Here is a 25,086-nt window from a genome sequence, read left to right on the forward strand (position 1 = left end):
AAAACCTTGCCGGAGATCGCCAGAAAGGTTTATTGCCCCAATAGAAGTCTATTGCACCCTAATAGATGTCTATTGCCCCCCCCCCCAATAGAGGGGCAATAAACGTCTATTGCCCCCCAATACCCAATAGAACTTTTGGTCGTCAGAATGAGAACTAATTAGACAAATAAAACTTTGATTAAAGAAAAAACGAAGAGGTTATATCAATTCAAAACGTCTATTGCCTCTCAATAGACATTCAATTTTTTTTTCTTTCCTTCTGCCCCATTACTTAAAATAATAATAATAATAATAATTGATTTGGGCACCCAGAAAATACTCTGGACACCTACATCATCTCCCTTCGCCGGTCAACTCCTGCCATCAATCTGTAACCTCACGCGCCTCCAGAACCTCAACCTCTCCAACAACTCCTTCTGCGGAGACTGATACTCGCCAGAAACAAATTCACCGGCAAAATTCCAAATCGGAGCAAACTCACCGTTATCTTGCCTTTGTTGCCCAACCAAACCCACCGTCACCGTTTTGATCGGATTGCGATTAGGAGCGATGACGGCGATGTCCTAGTCCGGCGAGTCGAGTTGAGGCGACTCCTCGATTATGATCTTTGCTCCGATGGCCTGTTGGAGCTGCTTGGTAACAGAGCCGGAGAAGAGGAGGGGGGAGAAAGAGGAGGACAAAATATAAAGGGACCTCGCCGGAAAACATGGGAAACCTCGCCAGAGACTTAACTGTGATGAGAGAGAGAGAGAGAGAGCTGGTTTTGCGGATCGAGGAGAGAGAGAAACTGGATCGGAAGGAGGAAAGAGATAGAGAGTGGCAGTGATTTGTAATTCTTTAATTGGGTTGAGGGTGAAATGGTCATTTGACGTTAAATTGTGTATGTGGGAACAAAAATCTGTTGTTGGGGTAAGTGAGATAATTTTTGCTTATTTTAGTGTTTTTGGTCAAGAACCCAAATAATATCTCTAACCTAATTCCACATGAATCAGGACAAAAGAGAGTAACCCTAAAATTAATAAGAAAATGATGCTGCCACCCCAACAATATTGCATAACCACGAACTGTCGCACAACCATCGACCAAGATGTCGCCAGAACAGCCAAATTCAAGGGATATTGACAGGACCCTCCCCGGATTTCACCTTGAAATCCAAAGTGGCCCTGCGGGACCCACCTTAGAAGAAATTCTACCAAAAATTTGGCGGAACTCCCTCTAAAAGTGGACTACCCAAAAACCAGTAGAAAGACATTTACACTTCTAAAATAATCCACCCCTAATCTTCTGGAGCCATCATGCTCCCTAAATCACAACACCTTCCATTTCACAAAACAATTCTGAACTTAAGAATATTAATCACATAGGTTATCAGAGCAATCTAATGCACATGCGTACAAGAAGATAGAATACAAGATAAGAACCGGTACTTCTATAATGCGGAAGCTATGACAGCTATGCCTCAACCACAAGTACGCTCGATCTCAAGCTTAACTGGCCTGCAAACTGAGCATTTGAAACCAAAGGGCCCAAGGGAAAAACATTTGAAAACCGTTAGAGTGAGTGGACGAAAAATAAGTAATTTTGAATGAACAAGTGAAACTTAATGTTTTCCCAAGTTATTCTTTAAAACCTCGCATGCAGTAAAAAAAAATCTCAGAAAACACTCTTAATCATCATCTTTATTGAAATCTCAATTATGTAATGTCGATCATCTCGAAATCTCTTTAAAATCTCAAATCCCTCAAATACATAATGATATTCCAAACATCTCGTTAAATTAGTCATATCTCAAATCATATCTCAAAATAGACGATAACTAAAGGGGACTGCCGATTAGTCATCTCATGCCACCTGGAGGGGACTGCCGACCAGTGACGCATCGGAGGGAACTGCCGACCGAACGAGGAGGTAATGGTTAGAGGGGACTGCCGACTAACCATAGGTAGTTAGAGGGGACTGCCGACTAACTACCTCATGCCATCTGGAGGGGACTGCAGACCAGATGACCCATCAGAGGGGACTGCCGACCGGAATATTCTGGAGGGGACTGCCGACCAGAATATTGTCTGAAGGGGACTGCCGACCAGACTTACCTGGAGGGGACTGCCAACCAGGTAATGCATGCATGCGCTAACTTATTTACCTCCTTAATAAACTTGAATCAACCTCTTTCAAATCATTGCTTCCGGAAAGAAACTCGATATTACTTCAATAAATCATCAATAATTCACCGAAAGCATAACTTAAGAATATCTCGATAATCTCAAAGCCAAAGCTCAATATCTCAATAAATCCTCGAAAGCATAAATCCTCGGTAAATCAATAAATTCTTTCAGAAAGAATCTCAATATAACTTCAAAGCTGATAAGTGCGGAGCTCAAAACTCAAGAAATCTCGATAATTCCATCTTGCTCTAATATTTGATAAATCATTCGTATTCGTATATCATCATATAAATCGATAATCGAAATCAATAATTCTCATAGTATTTTCTTAATTAATCACTTCCCGAAAATCATTTCCCAACTCAATAACTCATAAATAACTATCTCGAAAATCTACTAAAAGCCCTCGGGAAGGAAATCCACTAATAATCCCGTAACTCATAGAGCATAATAAATCTCAAGAAATCAAGCTCATAAAATCATAAAACTCAATAATTCAAATAATAAATTAAACCTCAATTGAAAAATAATAATATATTGCATGCACAATTAATTTAAAATAAATGTCCATTCACAGTACTATTTAGGCGACCACGCTACCGGTTTCCTACGTCAAGCAGTAGCTCGGCACGTCGCCCTGTACACAATTATAATTCGTGAATAACAATCCGGAAATTAAATACGATTCCCACATCAAATCCTCATAAATCAACATTTCTATTTCTTCTCTGATGTAACCAAAACTTCATCATTAACACCAATTCTTTAATTCATATTTTCTAGGGCAGAATTGAGAGAAATCTGACGGTGGAATTCTCGTAAATCAATAACCAAACTATTGAACTTCGGAAATTCCGATCGATACCAAATCTCTTCCGATTCCCACCAAACTCATATCTATAGAGTCGTAACAACAAGTACTATCCAACATATCAAAATAACTCACCAGGAACGGTCGGACGCGCCGCCACAGGCAACTGCGCCTGGGCCCCACGCGCCGCCAATCAACCACCATATCTGGCTACCAAATTTTACCAGCATCATCAACTCAACATTCTAAGCATCTTTCATAACTATGGCCAAGCTCAATTTCAAGTCTAAAGGGTCGAAATTACCTCAAATCCTTACGGGTTTCTCGTCGTCGATCCGCCGTAATCCGGCAAAATTGAGGTTACCCACTGGCATGGGTCGAACCACGAAGACAAGGACTCCATGTTATGGGTGGTGGAACGGCCGGAAATTGCCAGAAAACGCGAAATCGCCGAAGACCTGAAATGGCCACCGCGAACACCACCTTGCTGCACCTCCTACGGCCCAAATCGCTCCATCAAAATACCACAGACGTAAGGAGGAGGAAGAGAGGGTTCCATAGCCGCCGGCCTTGTCCAAATCCATTGCCGGACGAGGGAGAAACAGCCGGCCAAGGTCGACGGGGTCGGGGAGAGAAAAACGGAGAGGAGAGAGAGAGAATGGTAGAATCTGATCTACTACAGTAAATTTTTGAATATATATATTAATTTACCATGAACAGTAACTTTACCTTTTCGCTTATAACTTTCACATACGAACTCCGATTTTTACGTACAACATAGATATTAACGTGTACAACATATGCACACGTTCGGTTTAACGTCCTCTACGACTTTCATGAAGAATATTTCCTCAAATTTTGACCCGAACAAAAAGTCAACTTTTAAGGCCCCCTAAAAAGTCGAAATGGGACCGAAAATAAAAATAACTCTCGTTTACCGTCCGAAAGACTAGTAAACTGGTAAATTTGGGTTCGGAACGTTACAGATATAGTCCGTGAAGCAGATGCCAATAGAACCCCACAAAGCATATCCAATCATACCTAAAATACACGTTGATGCGGGGGGAGAACCAACATCTCATATTGACTTTCTCATCTCCACTAGAGCCCAACGATCTAGGAAGGAGCCGCAACAACCAAAAGGGGGCAGCCGCAAAGAAAAATTACAAGGGTGAATAAGGGTGAAACACCCACGCGTGAGCACTCATACTCTTTTAGATAAGTGATTTTCACTTTATAGAGGCATCATGAGAACCTACATGGAAGTCAGTGGTAAAGAGAGTGGAGTTGATATGGGATATTGGGTGCGAGGAGTTGTGGGTGTTGATCTTAGATCTAAAGAATTTCAAAGATAATTCACAAGAAATTATAAGAAGAACAAAGTACTATAGATCTGGACATAGCTAGCACAATCACCACAAGAGGGTGTAATAACTGGACAAAGCCAGCAAATTCACCACAAAGGGTGTAAAGGATTATGGTTGTGGATGCAGGCAGATGAGGAGTGAAGCAGATAGAGGTGAGTGAGGATGGAGGGATACTGACAATTGACTCTCAATGGGATGGGAAGGGCAGAAAACTCTAGAGAGAGGAAGAAGCCTCTCTATCTAGAATTTTCAGAGGTAGTGTGTTTTTCCACTAACTGGGTTTGGATTACAGAGCGAGTTGGTTAGTTAGCTTCTCTTGGAATATAGTCAAGACGCCATATATGCAACAAATTCATCAGCTTTCGGGTATGCTTAAAAATTACCTCATCAGTTGCAAGGCACTCACCACACTCATTCACCACACCCACGACAACCTTCTCCCAGTCATTCGAAATTAATGCATATATTGCAGTTAATCTCGATGTAATTATGCGATGGGGGTTGTCATTGACCATCTCGTCTTACCTGTTGTGTTCTCATCAGAGCACATGCACATCTTGATTGTAAATTCTAAAAATTTATATTTAACAATTATAAGAATTGAAAATCCTATGAATAAAATATAACTTTTACTATTGTATTAGTTTTTTTTTTTTTTTTTTGAGAAAAAGATTGTATATTATTAAGCAATTTAGATAGATACATCGAATAGCCAATAAAGTCTATCCATTACCCTAATTTGGAATTAAGGAAACAAAAGCACTACCCAACTAAACATGCGCTGCCTAAATACATTTCCTAGGGCATATGTACAAATAACTATAGCGAAGAAGCGGATCTACTACAGCAATTGCAATTCAACATAGATATAAACTTGATAGTGAAGAACTAGCAATAGCAATAGTATAATGGTAACAGCAGGAGAAAACTTCAGTACAACTTTGCGAAAGTTGACAACTTCATATTAGAAGAAAATCCATAAGTATCTAAATCAAAGACCAAACACCATTCAAGTTCACCCTCTTTGACCACTCCAGATACCACTATACTACCAACAATAGTATGGTGAAAAAGATGAAACAAAACTCAACATAAATTTTGGAAACTTTAATCAGCACAAGTAGGTGGTGGCCTATTGACATCAGAATTTCACTTCAACCCAGTAGAGCAACAACAAACCTCCACTAAGAGCAACACTGACAGCAATAGAAAAGGCAAACCATCAAAGCAACATCAGTTTGTTACGTTGATTATGTTGTTTCCACAATGAAAACAATATAGGAAAAATCAACCCCAACAACTCTGAGAGCACAATAATATGCTTGCAGGACGACCAATCGTTGAGTATACTATGATGATTTCATTTTTTTGAATTGGGTATGCCAAGCCGAACCTATTGGTGCCTTCCCTTTTAAAAAATAGCTCGTGAAGTAGAACTGACTATGATTTTATGCTTGGAGGTCAGAGAGGAAGACATCTAATGAATTGCAATTACTGTTGTATAGTTAGGTTTTTGTTTTCTTCGCCAAACGTTGGCTGCTCTTGGTTTTATCAAGGACTCAATATCCAAGAAAGTTCAGGGATGGAAACAGGCTACTCTTAGTCAAGCTGGGAAAGAAACTCTTATCAAGGCTATTGCCACAGCTATCGCAACTTATCCTATGGCATGTTTTAAATTTCTGGTCTCTCTTTGCACTCAATTAATTGAATGCTATTTTGGCAAATTTCTGGTAGGGAAATCAAGATTCTAATGGACTGCATTGGAAGTCTTGGAAATTCCTAAGTTTGCCTAAACAAGACGGTGGAATGGGATTCAGAAATTTGGAAGAATTCAATGATTCATTGCTGGCTAAACAAGCTTGGAGACTTACTGGCTCGTGTTCTGCAGCAACTGTATTTTCCATCGACTTCTTTTCGTTTCGCAAGAAAAGGTGCTTCAGCTTCTTGGATTTGGTCAAGTCTGTTAATTGGTAGAGAAATTATTCATTCTGAATCTCTTTGGAACATTTGTAAAGGAACTTCTGTTCATATCGGCAGTGATACGTGGATCCCTTCCAACCCTCCTTCATTGATCCATCTACCGCTGGACCATGGGAACTTTCAGGTTAGTTCTCTCATCAATTGGGACACAAAAACGTGGAATCTGGAGCAAGTCAAAGACCTCATTACACCTGCACAATCCTTCTTGATTTCTGCTATTCCTATTACTGATCAAAACATTTCTGATACGTTGATATGGCCTCACACCAGAAGCGGTGGTTTTACTGTTAAGTCAGGTCATCATCTCCTCACTCTCATTCTCAAGTTGGAGTAATGCAACATCCTCATAATTCATCTGTTATTCCTAGCAGTCTTTGGTCCTGGATTTGGAAGCTTCACACAATTCCTCGAGTCAAAAATTTCTTATGGCGTGCTTGTCATGGTATCCTTCCAACAAAGAGCAATTTATTTAGAAGGTATATTGCATCTTCAGCTAAGTGTCAATTATGCCAGCACCCAAATGAAACTACTGAACATGCTCTTCTCACTTGTCCTTGGATTGTAAGTGCTTGGTTTGCTCATCCCCTAGCTTACAAAGTTCCTCTACAAGCTATCACTTCTTTTGAAAATTGGCTCTTCAACATAAGCCAAATGGATACCCATACTGATTTTGTCACTCATGTTGTGTTCTTTCTGTGGAGAATTTGGAAGCATAGATGTGATTGTTTTTTTAATAAGCTATCTCCATATCCAATCAAGATTGCTTTGTCTGCTTTCAAAGCGGCGAGTGAATTCCTTGCAGCTCACTCATTAGCGAGTTTAGAGTCAGATTTAGGGTGTCACACCCTTCCCAATTCTATTCCTGTTAAGTGGTCTCCCCCTCCTGTCAATGCCATCCTCATCAATACTGATGCTTCTTGGCAGAAGGACACCCTTATGTGTGAAGTGGCAGCTTTGGCTAGAAACTGGAAAGGTTCTTTGATTACCGGTAAAGCGGAAAATCTGCACGCTCCTTCCCTTTTGGCAGCAGAGGCATTAGCAGTTCGGGAAGCAATTCATCTGGCAAACTCCTTCCCTCATATGGATATCATTATCTCTTTAGATTCTCAAACTCTGATCAACTCCATCTCCCATAATCTCCCTGCCTCTGATTGGAAAGCTGCAACCATTATTTCTCAAGTCCCGTACCTCTCTTCAACCCGATAGTTTAACTGGTCTTGGATTAGTAGAAAGGCTACTAAAGCAGCTCATCTTGTTGCTTCATTAGTTAACAGTGGGAAGTGTCCTTCCAACTGGGTTCGTCACCCCTCCCTCCTCTTTACTTGAAATTTTGTTGTATGATGGGTTTCCAGGTCCACCTTTCATTTAGTTGGTTTGGTCCTGGCTCTTTGTTTGGTTCTTTCAAGGGTTCTTCTTCCCCTTGGTTTTATTAATGGGGTGTTTCAAGTTGTCCAAAAAAAAAAAAAAAACGTTGCATTAATTGTTAAAGTAATAAAAACAAAGATAATGGCAGAAATACACGACATGTGTCATATATCAGTGTGAAGGCATGGTAAAAATTTTGTTAAGACAAAAAGACTTTGAAATTTCATTGAAAATGAACAAGATTCTATAATAAATAAATAAATAATTAAAATGAAAATGGAGCATCTACTATAAATTAAACTCTCAAACATTAAGTTGAATTAGATACTTACCAAAATTACAACCATTCATCATGTGAAATCTCTATGAAAAAACAACTCAAATGGATCATAACACAAATGATCTAAAATATAATGTTTTAATATCAAAACTAGTAAAATCAGAAAAGACAATTTCGATATTTTATATATGAACCGACCGACCGACCCCTCTATAGCAGGGCGTTAACTTTTTCTCTCTTATGGGTCAATTTACTACCCTTAATTTATGTAAATGCTCAAATGACCCGCCAAAATTGAACTCTCAACCCGCCATAACCACCTCCAACAATCGCAACCCTATTCCGAAACGATGGCATTGCATCGTAATTAAATCCAACTCGAAGAAACCAAGAAGGTGGGGTCAGGCACTATCTGTGCTCGATCTAATGCGCGTCCACACGATCGATCGAATCATACCCCCTAATAAAATAATCAATCCTCCAATTTAGACTGCTTTATGACTACCAATACGCCGCCGTTTCCTTCGGCCTCTCATCCATCCAATCTCACTATGCAAGCAAAGCAAATCACATGCCCAAAACCCCCCCCACATAAATAATCACCGTCCATTCCATGATCAACGGTCCCCGATCCTCAACCCCCTTTCCATATAAAATCTCCTCACTCAGAGTCATCGACTCAACCCGAAATTTCCAAGTCCTTTTCTCCGTGAAGTCTCCCGATTTTCAGCCCCAAATCTTTTTTCCCAATCGCAGCCCCAATCTTCTCCCATAATTCCACCAATGTCCTCGCCTTCCTCGATCCCAATGTCCTCCTCCTCCTCCTCGCAACAGTCCACACAGCCACCCTCGTTTCCGCTGCCGCCGTTCCGATCCATCCTCACGCGCCTCTCCCGCTTCTCCCGCAACGCGCTCGTCAACCAACGCCCCTGGACCGAGCTCGTCGATCGCACCGCCTTCACCCGACCGTCCTCCTTCTCCGACGCGGCCTCGCGCGTGAGGAAAAACGCCGCCTACTTCCGCGTCAACTACCTGATCGTGCTCGCCGTCGTCCTCGCCTACTCGCTCCTCTCCCACCCCTTCACTCTCCTCACCCTCGTCGGCCTCGCCGCCGCGTGGATCTTCCTCTACTCGCACCGACAGTCGGATCAGCCGCTCGTGATATTGGGCCGGACTTACTCCGACACGCAGGTGCTGTTTGGGCTGGGCCTGGTGACGCTGATCGCGATCTTGATGACGAGCGTGTTGTCGCTGCTCATAACGGCGCTGATGGTGGGGGTCGGGATCGTCTGTGCTCACGGCGCGTTTAGGGATCCCGAGGATCTGTTCTTGGATGAATCGCAGCCGTTGGGTTCTGGATTCGCTTCGATGTTCAGTGGGGCCGCTTCCTCTGCTGGCGCCAGCATGATGTCACGTGTCTAGGTTTTTGATTTTCTTCGGAACTCGGAAGGTGTACAGAGTATATCATACTCCGGTGGGTGAGGACCACTAGTTGACCACAAGGAAAAGAAGAGGATCTAGAACTGACCCAAGATATTCATTTTTTCTATTCATATTTTGTTGAGTTGTTATTTGAAGAAATCTATAATACTGAGATTGTTATTGGAAATTCATTGATTGGTACATTTGGTTTTATCAGATTCTTGGAATTTCTATATGATTTATCTTTTATTCTTGTAATTCCACGAAGATGAGAAAATTACAAACCATCCATAGTTGTTCATGACACTAATGCTGAATCTAGTTGCTACTGTTATTGTGGAAGTTTGTTGGGGCTCCTAATTCAAATAGGATTGTTGCGAGGGAGAACATTGGGATCTCTTAAATCCTTAGAATGCGGACATTGGGACATTTACTCTTGTACTTTTGCGACCTCATTTGTACCCGAAAATGAAAAAAAAAAAATAATAATTACAAGGTAGTATATCTAAAATTATCTTCAGTATAAAGGTGAATGCTTTGAACCACAAAAATAAGTGTTTACAGGCTCTTATATTGATTAGGCTCAATGATCATTTATGAAAAACAAGAGTTTTCCTTCACTTGCAGAAGGTTAAAACAAACATGTACAATGAACAATGAAGTCAATGAATTTACTATCAAAGGAAATGATATGATCAGGATTTTGTCCTTAATCATGCAAGTGAAATAGAACAATCAGTTGGAATGTTCCACTTTTAAACAAAGTAATTACATGCAGATGAGCCTTGCAGTGAACAAAAGAGTGCAAAGCCCATCTGGCCATCTAAAAGCATGAGGAAAGAATTACCAAACAATTAAAGCACACTCATTCTAAGGATTTAAGCGATCCAATCCCACACCACGATCTCCTCCCCATAGCTCATTTTCCGCAACTCAGCAGATTAGAACCACCAAATATCAAATAAGGAGCAGCAATTTACGGTATGAACTCTAAAAACGTGTAATTAACTATGTAACAGATACAACCTCGGGAAACATAAACTTATGAACTATCAACGGTTCCCTTTTTCTTTGGTTATTTCTTATGAATGTAATGTAATTTTCCTTTCAAGTGGTATCAATTATATCTAAAGGAAAGAAAGAAAAGGCGAAAACTTGATTTACAGCCACAGGGGTTCAAGAGCTCTCTCGTGCATACGAACTGGTCTCCTCGGCAACCATGGACCACACATTTGCTATTTTCTCGGCATATCCCACCTATTGATCAGACAAAAGAACAATGCTCTACGCGTTAGGATGGAAGGAAAAGGAACAAGATAATGAGAAGGATCATATATAGTAAATTAAGCACTACACTGAAACATGTAGAAGCACAAAAACATTTGGCTTTTTCTTGGCTCGCAATAAGGGATGTTAAGTTGTTAACAGCCCCTTGTCTCTCCCAAATATGATAAAGTGGAAAATTAAAGCAGCAAACAGTGCACAGGGAAAGATCAAACTTACTGTCAGTTTGGTCTCACTACCAAATTGTTACAAACATCAACATTAAACAAATTTGGAATTAAAAATTATTTGCTTTATAAAATTCACTGTTCACATGACTCGAGCGAAAAAACAAGAGCAAGCAACTTCAACAAAGATCTTAAACTTTATACGAAGGGGTGGGAAGGTCAGTATTCCACCTATTCACGTTCAAATTCTGTGAATCACCTACAGTTTGATTCCTTTTTTTTTTTAGGGGGAGGTGAAAAACCAAAAATGCACTCAAAGGGAAGGGCTGAGGCTGTCAGTACTGATCAGAATACAATAGTACCAAAAGAGTTCACATGTAACAATCAGTCCCAACAGCAAATCAACTCCTGGCCAAGTCACCTACAAGTTATATTACTGTTCACTAGCCACTCTTCCACTCATGTCATTAGTCAAAGCATCAGTTCAGGCCTCTACAAATGGCAAACGCCATTAATTCTCAATAGTCACTATGAGAAGTAAAATAGACATGCACAAGCAAAATTTCAAAATTCTGGCTAAAATTTCTATCTAGCAGGGTCAGGTTCATCTTATCTTATAAACCACCATCCCAGACGAACTCATGGAAGCACTGAAAATCAGTTCATATGCAGACTATAAGGGAATGGAACATAATTTTTTTTAGTAGTTATACCCGTTCTACGTTAACAGGAGCACAATCACTAAGTACCTGATTATGAACAAACCCCTTCAACATGTTCAAGAAGTCAGCATGCCTCTCGCTGTCAAGCCTCTCAAGTTCACTTCTGTTGTTTTCCTGCATTTTATCATAAAATTAATCAACTCTAAGTTCTGATGAAGATATATTCTGAGACAATTCAAACCCAGTAACAGCAACAGGGAAGAGTGCCAACAAAGTCAACAGTAACATAATTTTCAATATGTAAAGTAAATGCCAATTACATAATTATCACACAGGAGACCAAAAAGATGCAATCATTGGTGACTAGAAACTGAAATTTATACATCACATATCCAAAAAAACTTATGTCACTCTATTCAGATTTCTTTGCAACAAGACATGTAAAGATGATTTAAATATCACGAGAACACTTTTGTTGTGTACTTCAATGCCATAAGTTAATCATATATCTAATCAGACTGGGGTAATTCCTTTGGATGAGAGAGGTCAATCACACTATACGGTTGAGAATGCAGGCATATGAATATTATTGTGAAAGAGACACATAACAGCAGATCCTCTGATTCGGAAAGTAACTTAAAGACAGACTCGTATGAAGGCACTGCAAGAACTGGACAGCTACATATAATCTGGAAGAAAAACTGGAAAACAAACAAAGAAATGACACAGAACTAATACAGGGGTGACACAGAACACTCAACTAATTGGGATTCAAAACTTTTGGATAGAAGCTTAGATAAATATTATGAGGTTTTCTAACCTAGGCAAGAAATCCATGTGCACATACTAGACAAATTAATTTCACTAGCAGAACATTAGAATAATTTCAGGAATTCAAAAGTACCTTGATTCTCTCATATTCTCTGATTGCTATATTCTTAGCATCCTCAGTAGCTCTTATGGTTTCATTTAACTCCTCTAGTTTGCGAGTCCTTGATTTGTCACCACCAAAAATTTTGTTTGATGCAACTTCAAGTTTTTCAGCCCTCGACTGCAATGAACCCAATTCTGATAGAAGAGTCTGAACAGTCAATAAAGCACTTGATCGATCCGAGAATGCACCTTTGACGGATAACATTAGCCCAAGATACTCATGGAATGTGTCCTGGAAATATTGTATAAACAATCATTACTAAGGTTACTGATTTCGATCCAAATCAACACTTAGGATTGGGCTGAATGAGGCTAAAACTCAACTTCCTATACCATTGTCAAGCAATCCATTCATAGAGAATTTGCTACTTAAATTATAACAAATTAACCTCTACAGTTGGAAATGTAATGAAAGACGAAGGTAAAACTTACCAAATGTTTGACAGTCTGAGAATTCAATTCTCGATAGTATCTGCTGGCTTTTACAGCAGCAGTCGCCACATTCTTCATGTCAGCAGCACGTATTCTTTGAGAGTTGAACAAGGCCTCCTCATTTTCAAACTTAGTCAGTTTTATAAATGCTAGTCCTAACTCTCCCATAGTCTCTCCCATGTCTTGTTGAGCTTTTACAAGTGATTCCGCCTATAAACCAGAACATGAAAATCCAATCAACTAATCACTCTAGACATATACAACAAACAATTAGATAGTTTTCGATTCAGTATACATTACATGCTGAGATGCATTGCTGAGCTGTTGCTCGAGCTCCTGCATGTGGTCCTTCTTTTCCATAAACTCCTTATCCTCCTCTCCCACAAGCGGCTTCGAACCTCCCCAGTCATTGGCCACAGACTGCTTCAGCTCCTTGAACAACCTCAGCAAGTCCCTCCCGCCTTTCGCTGGCTGAACCACCTCGTGTGGAGCCACCGGGGAACTCTCGCCGAACAACTGTTTCGGCAGCTTAGCAGCCCCATCCAGCATTCTCGACGCCACGTCGGTGGTCATCGGCAACGGAAACCTCCCCTGAACTTGCAGAAACACCTTCAACTCATCACTCTTCTTGATCACAGGGTGAGCCGCTAACCGCCTCAAGTACTTCTCCAATGCCACTCTTCTCTGCTCCACAAACTCTTGTTTCTGCATCACTTGGCTCTCCACCACGTTCTTATCTGGCCGCGGCGGAATGAAGAACCCTCTGTAGGCCTCCGCCAGCCGGTCCGATAACGTCACAATGTCCCGAAACCGCCGCCGGACTCCGAATTCCGATCCGCCGAACTCCGGAATGTTCGTCCTCGTCGTGATCAGATACGTGACGTAAGTATTCCCTCCGGGAATAACCGAATTCGTGGACTCCTGCTCCTTCTGAGGATTCGAAACCGTGATTTTGATGTAGTCGGAGCTGGAAGACGAAGATCGCGAAAGCGAATAAGAGCTGGAATGGTCGGAGCTCTTGCTCGGACTCTCGACGCCGTTGATTTCGCCGATCGTCTCGCCATCCAACGGACTGAAAACCACGTCGCCGTAAGAGGGCGGGTCGACGTACGCGGAGCTGTCGGCGCCGTTAGGGTTTCGGAGATCGCGGAACGGCGGTGGCGCAGTCAGAAGCGGATCGGAATCGGCCGGGGCCGGGGTCGTGGAGACGATTATAGACGAGAGCGGGTGGGGCGTGTTGGAGAGCGACGACATGGCGCTGCGGTAATTCGAATACGACGACTTACTGGCGCCGCCGTTATTCAACGGCGGCGGGTCGTCGAGGACGAGACTCTCCATCTCTTCTTTCGAACCACCGTATTGATGGTCCTGGTGGTTCTCAGAGCCCATCATGGTTATACCACCAGCTCCAAAATCAAAATCAGTAGCGGCGAAATCAGCAATCAATTGGATTAATCGAAGATTGAAGCATTCGGTAAGAGCTGTGGTGGTGTTGAAGTGTGAAGAAGAAGAAGAAGAAGAAGAAGAAGAAGGAGGGGAAGACTGACTGGTATGGGCAGAGCTAGCTGGAGAAGACGAAGGAGTCACATGGCCTTTTGGGGGGTGTGCTTAGTAAAGACGAGAAAAACGCGATGGGTTTTAGTTAGTTGGATCTTTGGGGGTGTTGGATTGGATATCTTTGCCTTTGGAACCTAGCTTGCAGCCTTGTTTTGGTTTACTTGGCTTGGAATCATTGGGATTGGTATAGCTTTTTGAGACTTTGTTGAGGGTTTGAATGTGGTTAGACAAGTATTGGGCACGTAAAACTGCGTGGTGATTCCCCTCTTGTACCACAATGGATTTCATTACTCTTTGGAATCATACGTCAAACAGGTTAATCGTGTCTATGCAAGTGAAGTTCGGTACATCATCAATAGATGTTGTATATTTTATCTGAATTTGTGATAACTAACTCCAGAATTGTTTCAAAAAAAATACAAATAAAAGTCCCAGACAATAATTTTCTATCCAAACTTGTGGAATATAGCACATGGTTTTATGGCTGAAGGCATGTTCTTATTTTCTTTATCAAAATTTTCTCACCCCTAAACTTTAGTAATTCTGTACTTTTACTATTTTTCAAATTTTTGAAAACCAAAAAAATTAGGTCGAGATTTTTGAGATCTGTCAATTGGAACTCATTCTAAAAATCACACTTCATCAATGATAAGATTATAAGCCTAACATGCTTTGTCACTTTGGAGGTGACACTGGAGCACTCATGGTATGCCATGACATATTTTGACATGTTAGACTTTGTCAACACTCATTTTTATTGAAATTCTTGTGTGTCATAATCTCATTATTGATTTTAGGAGTTGCTCCAAGTGACAGATCACCAAAATCTCGACCTGTTTTTTTTTTTTAATGATTTTTATATTTTTATTATGATTCCTTGGGTTCTAACTCTGAAAAATTATAAAAGAAAATAGAGTTTCTGTTTGCGGTCTATCAATTTTAGAATTGTTTAAAAATTATGATTTTGGGGTGCAAAGATTTTGGTGACAATATAAGAACATGCGATTTTGAAAAAAAAAAAAATCATGTGTTATAATCCACAACTTTAGATAGAAAGTCATTGTCTAGGACAAATTTTTTATTTTTGACAAAATTTGAAGTTGGTTCCCATGGAATTTGAAAATAATATAATATTTTTTTGTGTATTTAATCTAGCATAGACACGGACTTTGTATACTGAACAAGTGTTCTCTCTCTTAGCCCTAGCGCTGTGAGAGAGCGACCACTTCACCAAAGCGTTTCTGTCCGGCGGCGACCAATGGTAGCACCGGTGTCGCAGCGTTGCCGTTGGGTTAGCTGCCGGAAGGGTATTTCATCTGCCTTGGCTTCTGGGATGGATGGATTGGAGATAATTGTGGTGGGTCACTCTTGATCTGGTTCGAAGCTTCTCGACTGCAAGTTTGGGTTTGGGCATCGACGCAAGGGTGGTGACTGGCGTTAGGGTTGGATCAGAGACCGATCCAATTTTGCTCTAGTTGGCGGTGACAGCAACAGGGTGGTATCGAGGAAGATGTTCTTCCAACTCCGTATGCGCTGGTTTTCTTCCAACTCCGGTTGGATTTGGACTATTGCATGGGGTTGCGGTGATGTCTTTTGTGCAATGGAGTCATGACAGTATGGTCGCCGTCTTGTGGCATGGGGCGGCGGCGGTGAGGTTGCACTTGTGCTGGGAGGTGGTGAATTGGGATCGAGCTTAAACCCATCACTTTGGCTCTGGGCTTTTATCCCCTTGGGCCTAGTAGGCTGGTAATTTGGGTTGGGTTGTTGCCCTAGTCTATTTATGTTTTTAGTTTTGTCTAATTACAATAAATTCCTTGTATTTAGGAAGCTAAGCACCAATGTGCACTCTATGTATCTCTAGCGCTTTTAGAGTAGTATCGAAGAAGGGTCTCGGCTACCTCTACATCTTTGAATGTATAATGAGTAGGTCCATTTCTATTTCTATGTACCACTTGTGGTTTGTGGGTAATACCACTATCTTCTTGTCTGTCTATGTCTTTCAATGACAGCGGAAGGGTATGTAACGGCTTATTCTGGCTTGTGATGAATATACTATTCCCCCCTGATTAAAAAAAAATCAAGCATAGACACGGTTAGCTAGCCTGGCTTGCATCTGGTGTTGGCGTACGGAAGGGCTTCGTGATTGTCATCATATTGTTAATTTGCTAGGTTTTCCCAGAGCCTCCAAAAAGACACCCGGTCTCACTCTCAACAATCCGCTGCCTTTCACATCAATTCAATTTTTGGATCAGATGATGCCATTGTCGCATACTGCAAAACAAAAAAATGAAAAGCTTTAGCCCATGGACCAGCCTATTCTAGATTGTTGTCGATCATCTGGTAATAATTATGGCACATAGGTCAATGGCATCTTGACTTCTGCTCCTGGGTATAAGTAGCATTTTAGATGATTCCATTAGTGTAAATGGATACAACTGTACAAGTAGCACATAATCATTTCATGATCAGATTTGTCCCGGAGACAATGTGGCAGCCGTTGGTCGATATTTTAAGGACTCCTATAGCCCTATGGCTGCTCCTGGTACATTCAGTTTCGAATTCTCGATTTCTGTGATTTTGATAGTAAAGAGCTATTGAGGCTGAATTGTAAACCTTCGAAATGTGGTATTGGGGGACTTGATCAATTGTAATCATGCACTATATGTAAGAAGCATTTTGGACAAACTATTAGTTACCTTAAGTATTGATAATTACTGTGGCTATGCAGAGCAAGTTATTAAGAGATTATGATGTGATTTAACCCCTTGACTAAGTCTTGTATTCAACTGGAACGTGTACAAGATAAGGAATTTGAAATGCCTTAACAATAGGGCTGTTACAAGTAGTGTGGTTAAGAGATATAGTTGAAGTAGGACTCAACGTGCTGTTGATGGGGTAGCTATTGAGATACTTTGATTAGTATAAAAGGAGGTCCCTGCAGAAGCTATTGAGAGTAAGTTAAGTACTCTTCCCATTCAGAGTTCACAAAAGCATTCTGTAGAAGTCCTCTTCCAAGATATCAGTTCATATACCATCCATCTCTTTTGAAGGCTTGAAGGATGGCTTCTCAAGGTTAGTACGACTAACCAAGATTTGAGCTTATACATTGGTTATGATAATACCATGTTCTGTTGCTTGAGTCATGTGTTTATGAGTTTTGTGGCTTTGTATTATTACTTTCAGTATTATTAAGTTCAACATGTGGTATCAGAGCGGAACCACAAAACCTTAAACCATCAATTTTGTTTCAAAAGCTTTTTTGGAAAATTGCTTTCCTACAAAATGAAGCAAACGGGCTAAAGGACAGTTCCAGCCCAACTTTCTATGACCCGAAACAACAAGGGCCCAAAAACCAAATTCGTTTTCTAAAACCACAGAACATGACGTGTTTACAACGACATTTTTCTAGTCTCCTTCAGACCTGGGTTTTGGGTTCTTCAGAAAAATAGTTTCAATTAAGAAATTTTGGGGATTTTGGCTAAATTTCTTTGTCTAAGCTTCAAATCGAATTGGAAAAGCACCATAGACATGAATTGCATCATGCTAACCTTTGTTTTGCAGCGCGGGAAAGCAATCTGGTATGTTTGTCTTTCAAAACTAAGATTACATATTCTTCTGCATAATCTATTGTAAGAACCCTAGAGCTCTCCTGGGGGGCATTTAAGATACTAGGTTGGTGCCCAGATGGAACTTACATTTATATTGTTTGATAATTATTCACTGATTGATGTGTACAATTGAATTGTTATCCTTTTGGTGAATTTTTTGTTCTCTTGCAATATGAGGTGTGTAATTGTACCATGTTCTTATAAAGATTGTGCTATTGATTTTGTGAAATTTCTGGCATGAAATTGTTATAACTATTCTCCCAAGTTAATAATTACTGCATGTCAGGACTTTAGTCACAAACTAGATTGATGAAATTTTCTAGCAGATAATCACTGTGGAATGAGAATGTCAGGAACATCAATCTAAAAGTTTTTTTAAAATCACACTAATATTTTGAAATATATATATTGCACACAACAACATATTTTGAGATATTAACTGATTATCAAGTGTGAAAAACTGGAACTTGCTTTTGCTACTTAAAACTGAGTTTGTATCTTCAACAGAAGCTTTTAAACAATCACAGATTTAACTTAGCAAAAGGCACTTAACACTGCAGCATAGGTCATCTAAAGCATAATTGATTTACTTCTTCTTGCTATACATGTGTTGAGTAAATTGATTTTAAACTTGATCTATACTGCAATGGTTATGTGAAAAGGAAAAATGGAATAACATGTGCTTTGCCAAACAGGTAGACTTGTTATTGGAAATGTATGCAGATTGATTGAAATGTATTCTACGTTTTCTTTCTTTTATTGAATGGAAGACATGGTTCTTTGAATGTTTTATGAAATTCATATTTAAACTGAATACATTTCATACATAAAAATTAAAGCATAAAACTTAGTGTGTTTTGTTTCATCTTTTCAGCGATGAACTTGACAACTCCCATTAGCATTGAGTCGATCATTCCCCTTACTGGTAGCAATTATAAGAAATGGAAAGAAGATCTAGATCTCTACTTCATTCGGCAAAATGCAGACTGGTGTTTAACTGTGCCTGAACCTGTTCTCACTTATGAGAGTACAGATCAGCAGAAGGATTATTACAGAGAATGGAGTAGGGCAAATAGGATTTGTAGGCTAACAACCTTGAAAACCATGACTGATGCCATTAAGGGAGGAATCCCTCAGAAAGAGCTGGCCAGTGAACTTTTGCAAGCTGTTGCAGAAAGGTTCATAGTTAGTGATAAGGCTGAAGCTAGCATGCTACTGGACAAATTGATGACCATGAAATACAACATGTCCACCAACATCAGAGAACACATAATGCAGATGATAAACATCTCTAGCCAACTAGCTGCTCTAGACATGGGACTAGATGATCAAGTGGTTGTTAATCTTGCACTGAAATCTTTGCCAGAACAGTTTGATAATCTACACACCACCTACATCACTCAAAAGGACAAATGGTCCTTGAATGAACTGATTGCTGTTTTGGTTCAAGAGGATGAGAGAATTAGAAAGAGCAACACTGCAACTGTGAACCTAGTAACCAAACCGCAGTGGAAATCTGGAAAGGGAAAGGGAAAAGCCTCTACATCCACTGCGAGCACCTCTAAGAACCCCAAAAAGGCTGTGAACGTGAAGAAAAGCTTCAAATGCTTTTTCTGTAAAAAGGAGGGCCATATGAAGAAAAATTGTGATGCTTATAAGAAGTGGGCAGCTAAGAAAGGTATGGACTCAACCTTTTTTATTGAGGTTAATTTAGTTAATGTTCAGCCTCATACTTGGACTTTAGACACTGCCTCACCTGTGCATATTTCTAACTCTATGCAGGGGTTCATAAGGAGCAGGCAGCCAAGGAAAAATGAAGTGACCATTTGTGTGGGAAATGGGATGAAGGTGGCTGTGAAGGCTGTTGGTGATGTCAGATTAGATTTAGGTTCTGGTCATTATTTCATTCTAGAGAATGTCTATTATGTTCCCTCGATGAAGAGGAGTTTAGTTTCTGTTGCTTTGTTGGCTAGAAAACATTTCAACTTTTTTGTTGATTTCAATGGAATAAAGATATCCCATGGTTCCCGTGTTATTGGATCTGGTTCTTTTGTGAATGATTATTGGCTTTTGAACTGCTCTTATCCTAAAGAAGTAATGATGATTGAAAGCACAGAAAACATAAGTGGTAAAAAGAGAAAGTTTAATGAGAAATCAGCTTTTTTGTGGCACATGAGGCTAGGCCATGCATCAAAAGATAGACTGAAACAACTAGTTAAGCAGAATGTGTTGCCTGAGTTAGATTTCACAGATCTCACAGAGTGTATTGAATGCATTAAAGGGAAATTTGTTAACCACAAGAAGAAAACAGCAGTAAGAAGCATTGGCCTGCTAGAGTTGATACACACTGATATTTGTGGTCCCTTCAATATAGAAACAGTGTGTAAGAATAGATATTTCATCACATTTATTGACGATTTTTCTAGGTTTTGCTATGTCTATCTCATATCAGACAAGTCAGAAGCCTTAGAAAAATTTAAGATCTTTAAAGCAGAAGCTGAAAAAGAGTTGAATGTGGAGATTAAAGTGGTGAGGTCAGACAGAGGAGGAGAGTAATTTGGGAGATATACCGAAAGTGGACAACACAAGGGACCTTTTGCATTGTTTTTAGAAGAAAATGGGATTAAGGCACAATACACAACTCCTGGAACACCTGAGCAAAATGGTGTTGCTGAGAGGAGGAACAAGACACTTTTAAACATGGTCAAAAGCATGATGTGCACTTCTGGCCTGCCTATTTTTCTATGGGGTGAGGCACTTAAGACCGCAAACTACTTGACCAATAGAATCCCAAGCAAGGCAGTAGATATGATTCCCTTTGAAGCTTGGAAAAACAGAAAACCTAGTGTTGGTCACACACATGTATGGGGCTGCAAGGCTGAAGCAAGGCCCTATAATCCTAAAGAGAGCAAGCTCGATTCCAAAACAGTTTCAGGGTTCTTTATAGGGTATCCAAAACACTCAAGAGGCTACAAATTTTACTGTCCTTCACACTCCACTCGAATCATTGAGACCAACAAAGCTGTTTTTCTTGATGAGATTGAGTATTCACATAGTTTTGAGGAATTAGAACTTGTTCTAGAAGAGGAACCAGAAGCCACATTCACTGAAACTGAAATTTCAGCCAACTTAGAACCACTTCAGATACCTGAAATACAAACAGCTACAGCAACGACAGCTCCCATTGTTCAAAATGACCATTTTGAGCATGAACAAAACAGTGAACATATAGCGGCAAGAATTACAAGCTGAACCAGAAACTCAAGTTCAGAATGAGGCACAAGTTGTTGTTGAACCACAACCTTTAAGAAGATCACAAAGAGAGAGAAAATCAGCTCTTGCAACTAGGGCTGGGCGCGGGTCGGGTCGGGCCCGAAAATCACTAAGACCGAGACTATCGGTTCGGGCTTTTTTCGAAGTGAAAACCGACAGAGACCGAACCCGTTCGGGCCGGTTCGGTCTTTCGGGCTTTTCGGGCCAGTTCAACAAACTTCAACTATTTTCCCTGTTTTCCAAACTGCACTTCTGTGACTTCTAATCTGCAACTCAATTATAGCCTTTTCATCAAAATCAATCCAACATGGGTAAAAAGATACATACTGTAATCACATCTAAGCACAAGAAATGTTCCATCTAATTCAAAAACGAAAACCCAGATCTAAAATAGGCAAAAAGATGAGAGCTTTACTGACCTGGACAACCCAAAGAGCGGTGGTGCCGGCGGCGACACCCCACAAGGCAGCGGCTTGGATATCCAAGGTGTTTACTAGAACAATTTGCAAGTGAAACTTGATAGTATTAGAACAGCAGAGGTGAGAATCGTAGCAACTTACTTGGAATTCTGAATAACACAGACTAATTTTATCCCATAGATCAATTTCATTCATTGATTTCAATCTAGATTACTCACTGAAGTACCGAACTGAGTTGTGCGGAGCGGCGACGGCGTCACGGCGCCAGCAACGGGAGAATCGAAACGGCTAAATGGCGGAGGCGCACATCGGGAGCTTCTAATCCAATCACAGTGCATGTCGCTAGCGGAGGGGATTTCAGAGACGGACAGTGGAGCAGCAGTTGGTACTGAACGGAGAGACAGAGAGAGAAGGGTGAGACCGTGAGGGAGGAACTGAGAGAGTGAGAGGGAGATTTCTAGACAGCTGAGGCTGAGAATTTGAGATGGTATCGAGAGAGAGGGAGGCTGATATGTGGCAACAGATATAATATTCGGGTCAGTTCGGGCTTTCGGTCCCTGAAATATTGAAGCCCGAGACCGAACCGATTATGTTAATTCGGGTCGGGCTCTAGACCGAACCGAAAATTTCAATATTAAAACCGAACCGAATCGGGCTTTTTTCCTCGGTTCGGATCGGGTCCTCGGTCTTTCGGGCTCAGACGCCCAGCCCTACTTGCAACACTTGCAACTGATTTTCAGGTTTATCTTCAAGAGGCTGATTATGACATTGGAGAAGTCACAGACCCAACCTCTTTTAGACAAGCTATAGACAGTGAACAGAGTGAACAATGGAAAAAAGCAATGGTTGCTGAGCTAGAGTCAATGGAAGCTAACCAAGTTTGACACTAGTTGAGCCCTTAAAAGCACACAAACCCATTGGCTGCAAATGGGTGTTCAAAACTAAACTTTGTGCAGATGGAAGCATTGAAAGGTATAAGGCCAGGTTAGTGGCCAAAGGCTTTACACAACGAGAAGGGGTGGAATTTAATGAAACATTCTTACCAGTGTCAACGAATGACTCTTTTAGGGTGATCATGGCACTTGTAGCTCATTTTGACATGGAGCTACATCAAATGGACGTCAAGACTGCTTTTTTAAATGGTGAGTTGCAAGAAGAAATTTATATGAAGCAACCAGAGGGTTTCGTTGATGCTGGAAATGAGCATATGGTTTGCAAGCTAAACAGATCCATCTATGGCTTAAAACAAGCTTCAAGGCAATGGTATTTGAAGTTTGATTCTGTGATTAGTGATTTTGGTTTTGTTGAAAACCAAGTTGATGAATGTGTCTATATGAAATCAGAAGGTAAACATTTTATTTTTCTGGTTTTATATGTAGATGATATATTGTTAGCTAGCACAGACATGAACTTGTTGAAGAAAACAAAGTATTTCTTGTCTAAAAAGTTTGACATGAAAGACTTAGGTGAAGCTTCATTTGTGTTAGGAATTGAGATCAAAAGACATAGAAATAGAAAGGTCTTGGGGCTGTGTCAACAAAATTACATCAACAAAGTTTTGAAACGTTTTGACATGTCAAGCTGTTCTGGAGGCTCAGTACCTATGTCTAAGGGTGACAAGCTAAACAAGGATCAATGTCCTAAAACTGAAACTGAGAAAGAAAGCATGAAGAACAAGCCTTATGCTAAGTTGGTTGGTAGTTTGATGTATGCCCAAGTGTGCACAAGACTTGACTTGGCATATGCAGTTGGCATTTTGTCGAGGTTTCAGTCAAATCCAGGTTGTGAGCACTGGATTGGGGGGAAGAAAGTGCTTAGGTACCTTCAAAAGACCAAACGTCATATGCTGGTCTATAGAAGAGTCAAGGAATTTGAGGTGATTGGATATACAGACTCTGATTTTGCAAGTAACTATCCACATTCAGGAAAGTCTACTTCAGGTTATGTGTTTATGCTTGCTGGAGGAGCTATAGCGTGGAGAAGTGTTAAACAGACACTTACAGCAACTTCAACTATGCAAGCTAAGTTTATAGCAATATATGAGGGTGTATGTGAAGGCTTATGGTTGAAAAAATTTCTGGTGCAAACAAACACAGTGGATAGCATTGTTTCAAGGCCATTGAAAATTTACTGTGACAATTCAGCAGCTGTTTATTTTACCAGAAATAATAAGAGGTCAACTAACTCCAAGCATATTGACCTCAAATACTACAGTGTCAGGGAGAGAGTTAAGCATGGAGAGATTGAAGTGTTGAAGATTAACACTTTATCTCAACTGGCTGACCCTTTCACCAAAGCTTTGACAGTGGCAGCTTTCACTCAACACATTACTGAGTTGGGGATTTTGTCTAGTTTGTATGATTGATTCCAGTGGGAGCAATATAAGTTTTAGTGGGAGTTGTGTCATTGCTGAACTTGAACTTTGTGTTCCCAATTTGTTTATTTGAATGTAAACTTGAATGCTGGGATATTTTATTTTCTCAGTTGTAAAGTTAATAAATTTGATGTCTTATTCATCATTGCTGCAGCATATTGTTTTGTTTTGAGCTCATAATTATAAGTTGTCTTCTGTGAAACGATGTGATTGAAATTGCATTTGATTGTTTTTGAATTCAGAAGATATTGTTCTGTCCAAGACTGAAGGAACACATACAGAAGCTTTCAAGTTGAAAGTTGTGTTGAGGCTCAGCATACAGGGCCATAAGGAGGACCATTTGTACACAAATAGAAGTAAGTCCAGTTCATATTATGTGTGTACTTGCATATTCACATTACTGTGGTGATACATTATTTGATGTTTGCTTTGTAAGTGATGATTAAACAAACTGCATTTTCATAATGTGGTTCTGTTTTTTCATTCTGCATTGTAGTTGTTAAATTAATGTGTTACTGTTTATCAAGTTAAAAGATTACATTGCAATCTCATGTGCACTAAGGATAGTAGCTATGTCTGAACTATCATGGTTTGTTGTCAAGTAACTAATCGTTGTCCAAGTGGGAGAATGTAAGAAGCATTTTGGACAAACTATTAGTTACCTTAAGTATTGATAATTACTGTGGCTATGCAGAGCAAGTTACTAAGAGATTATGATGTGATTTAACCCCTTGACTAAGTCTTGTATTCAACTGGAACGTGTACAAGATAAGGAATTTGAAATGCCTTAACAATAGGGCTGTTACAAGTAGTGTGGTTAAGAGATATAGTTGAAGTAAGACTCAACGTGCTGTTGATGGGGTAGCCGTTGAGATACTTTGATCAGTATAAAAGGAGGTCCCTGCAGAAGCTATTGAGAGTGAGTTAAGTACTCTTCCCATTAAGAGTTCACAAAAGCATTCTGTAGAAGTCCTCTTCCAAGATATC

The 25,086-nt window shown here is 40.3% G+C and overlaps 2 protein-coding genes across 2 annotated transcripts; one reads left to right on the forward strand and one right to left on the reverse strand.

Moving 5' to 3' along the window:
• Positions 1-8,485: 8,485 nt before the first annotated feature.
• Positions 8,486-9,577, forward strand: LOC133731622 (PRA1 family protein B1-like). The gene has a single exon (XM_062158998.1). It carries the CDS (start codon positions 8,752-8,754, stop codon positions 9,388-9,390), a length of 639 nt encoding a protein of 212 aa, XP_062014982.1. The 5' UTR covers positions 8,486-8,751; the 3' UTR covers positions 9,391-9,577.
• A 463-nt stretch (positions 9,578-10,040) lies between these two features.
• Positions 10,041-14,540, reverse strand: LOC133731673 (sorting nexin 2B-like). Its single transcript, XM_062159072.1, has 5 exons — positions 13,169-14,540; positions 12,869-13,078; positions 12,408-12,668; positions 11,591-11,677; positions 10,041-10,647 (listed from the first exon to the last, which is right to left on the reverse strand). The coding sequence occupies exons 1-5, from the start codon at positions 14,258-14,260 to the stop codon at positions 10,567-10,569; spliced, it is 1,731 nt and encodes a 576-aa protein (XP_062015056.1). The 5' UTR covers positions 14,261-14,540; the 3' UTR covers positions 10,041-10,566.
• Between the last annotated feature and the right edge of the window lie 10,546 nt (positions 14,541-25,086).

Source organism: Rosa rugosa, chromosome 2, assembly GCF_958449725.1.
Source record: "Rosa rugosa chromosome 2, drRosRugo1.1, whole genome shotgun sequence".
NCBI classification, from domain to species: domain Eukaryota; kingdom Viridiplantae; phylum Streptophyta; class Magnoliopsida; order Rosales; family Rosaceae; genus Rosa; species Rosa rugosa.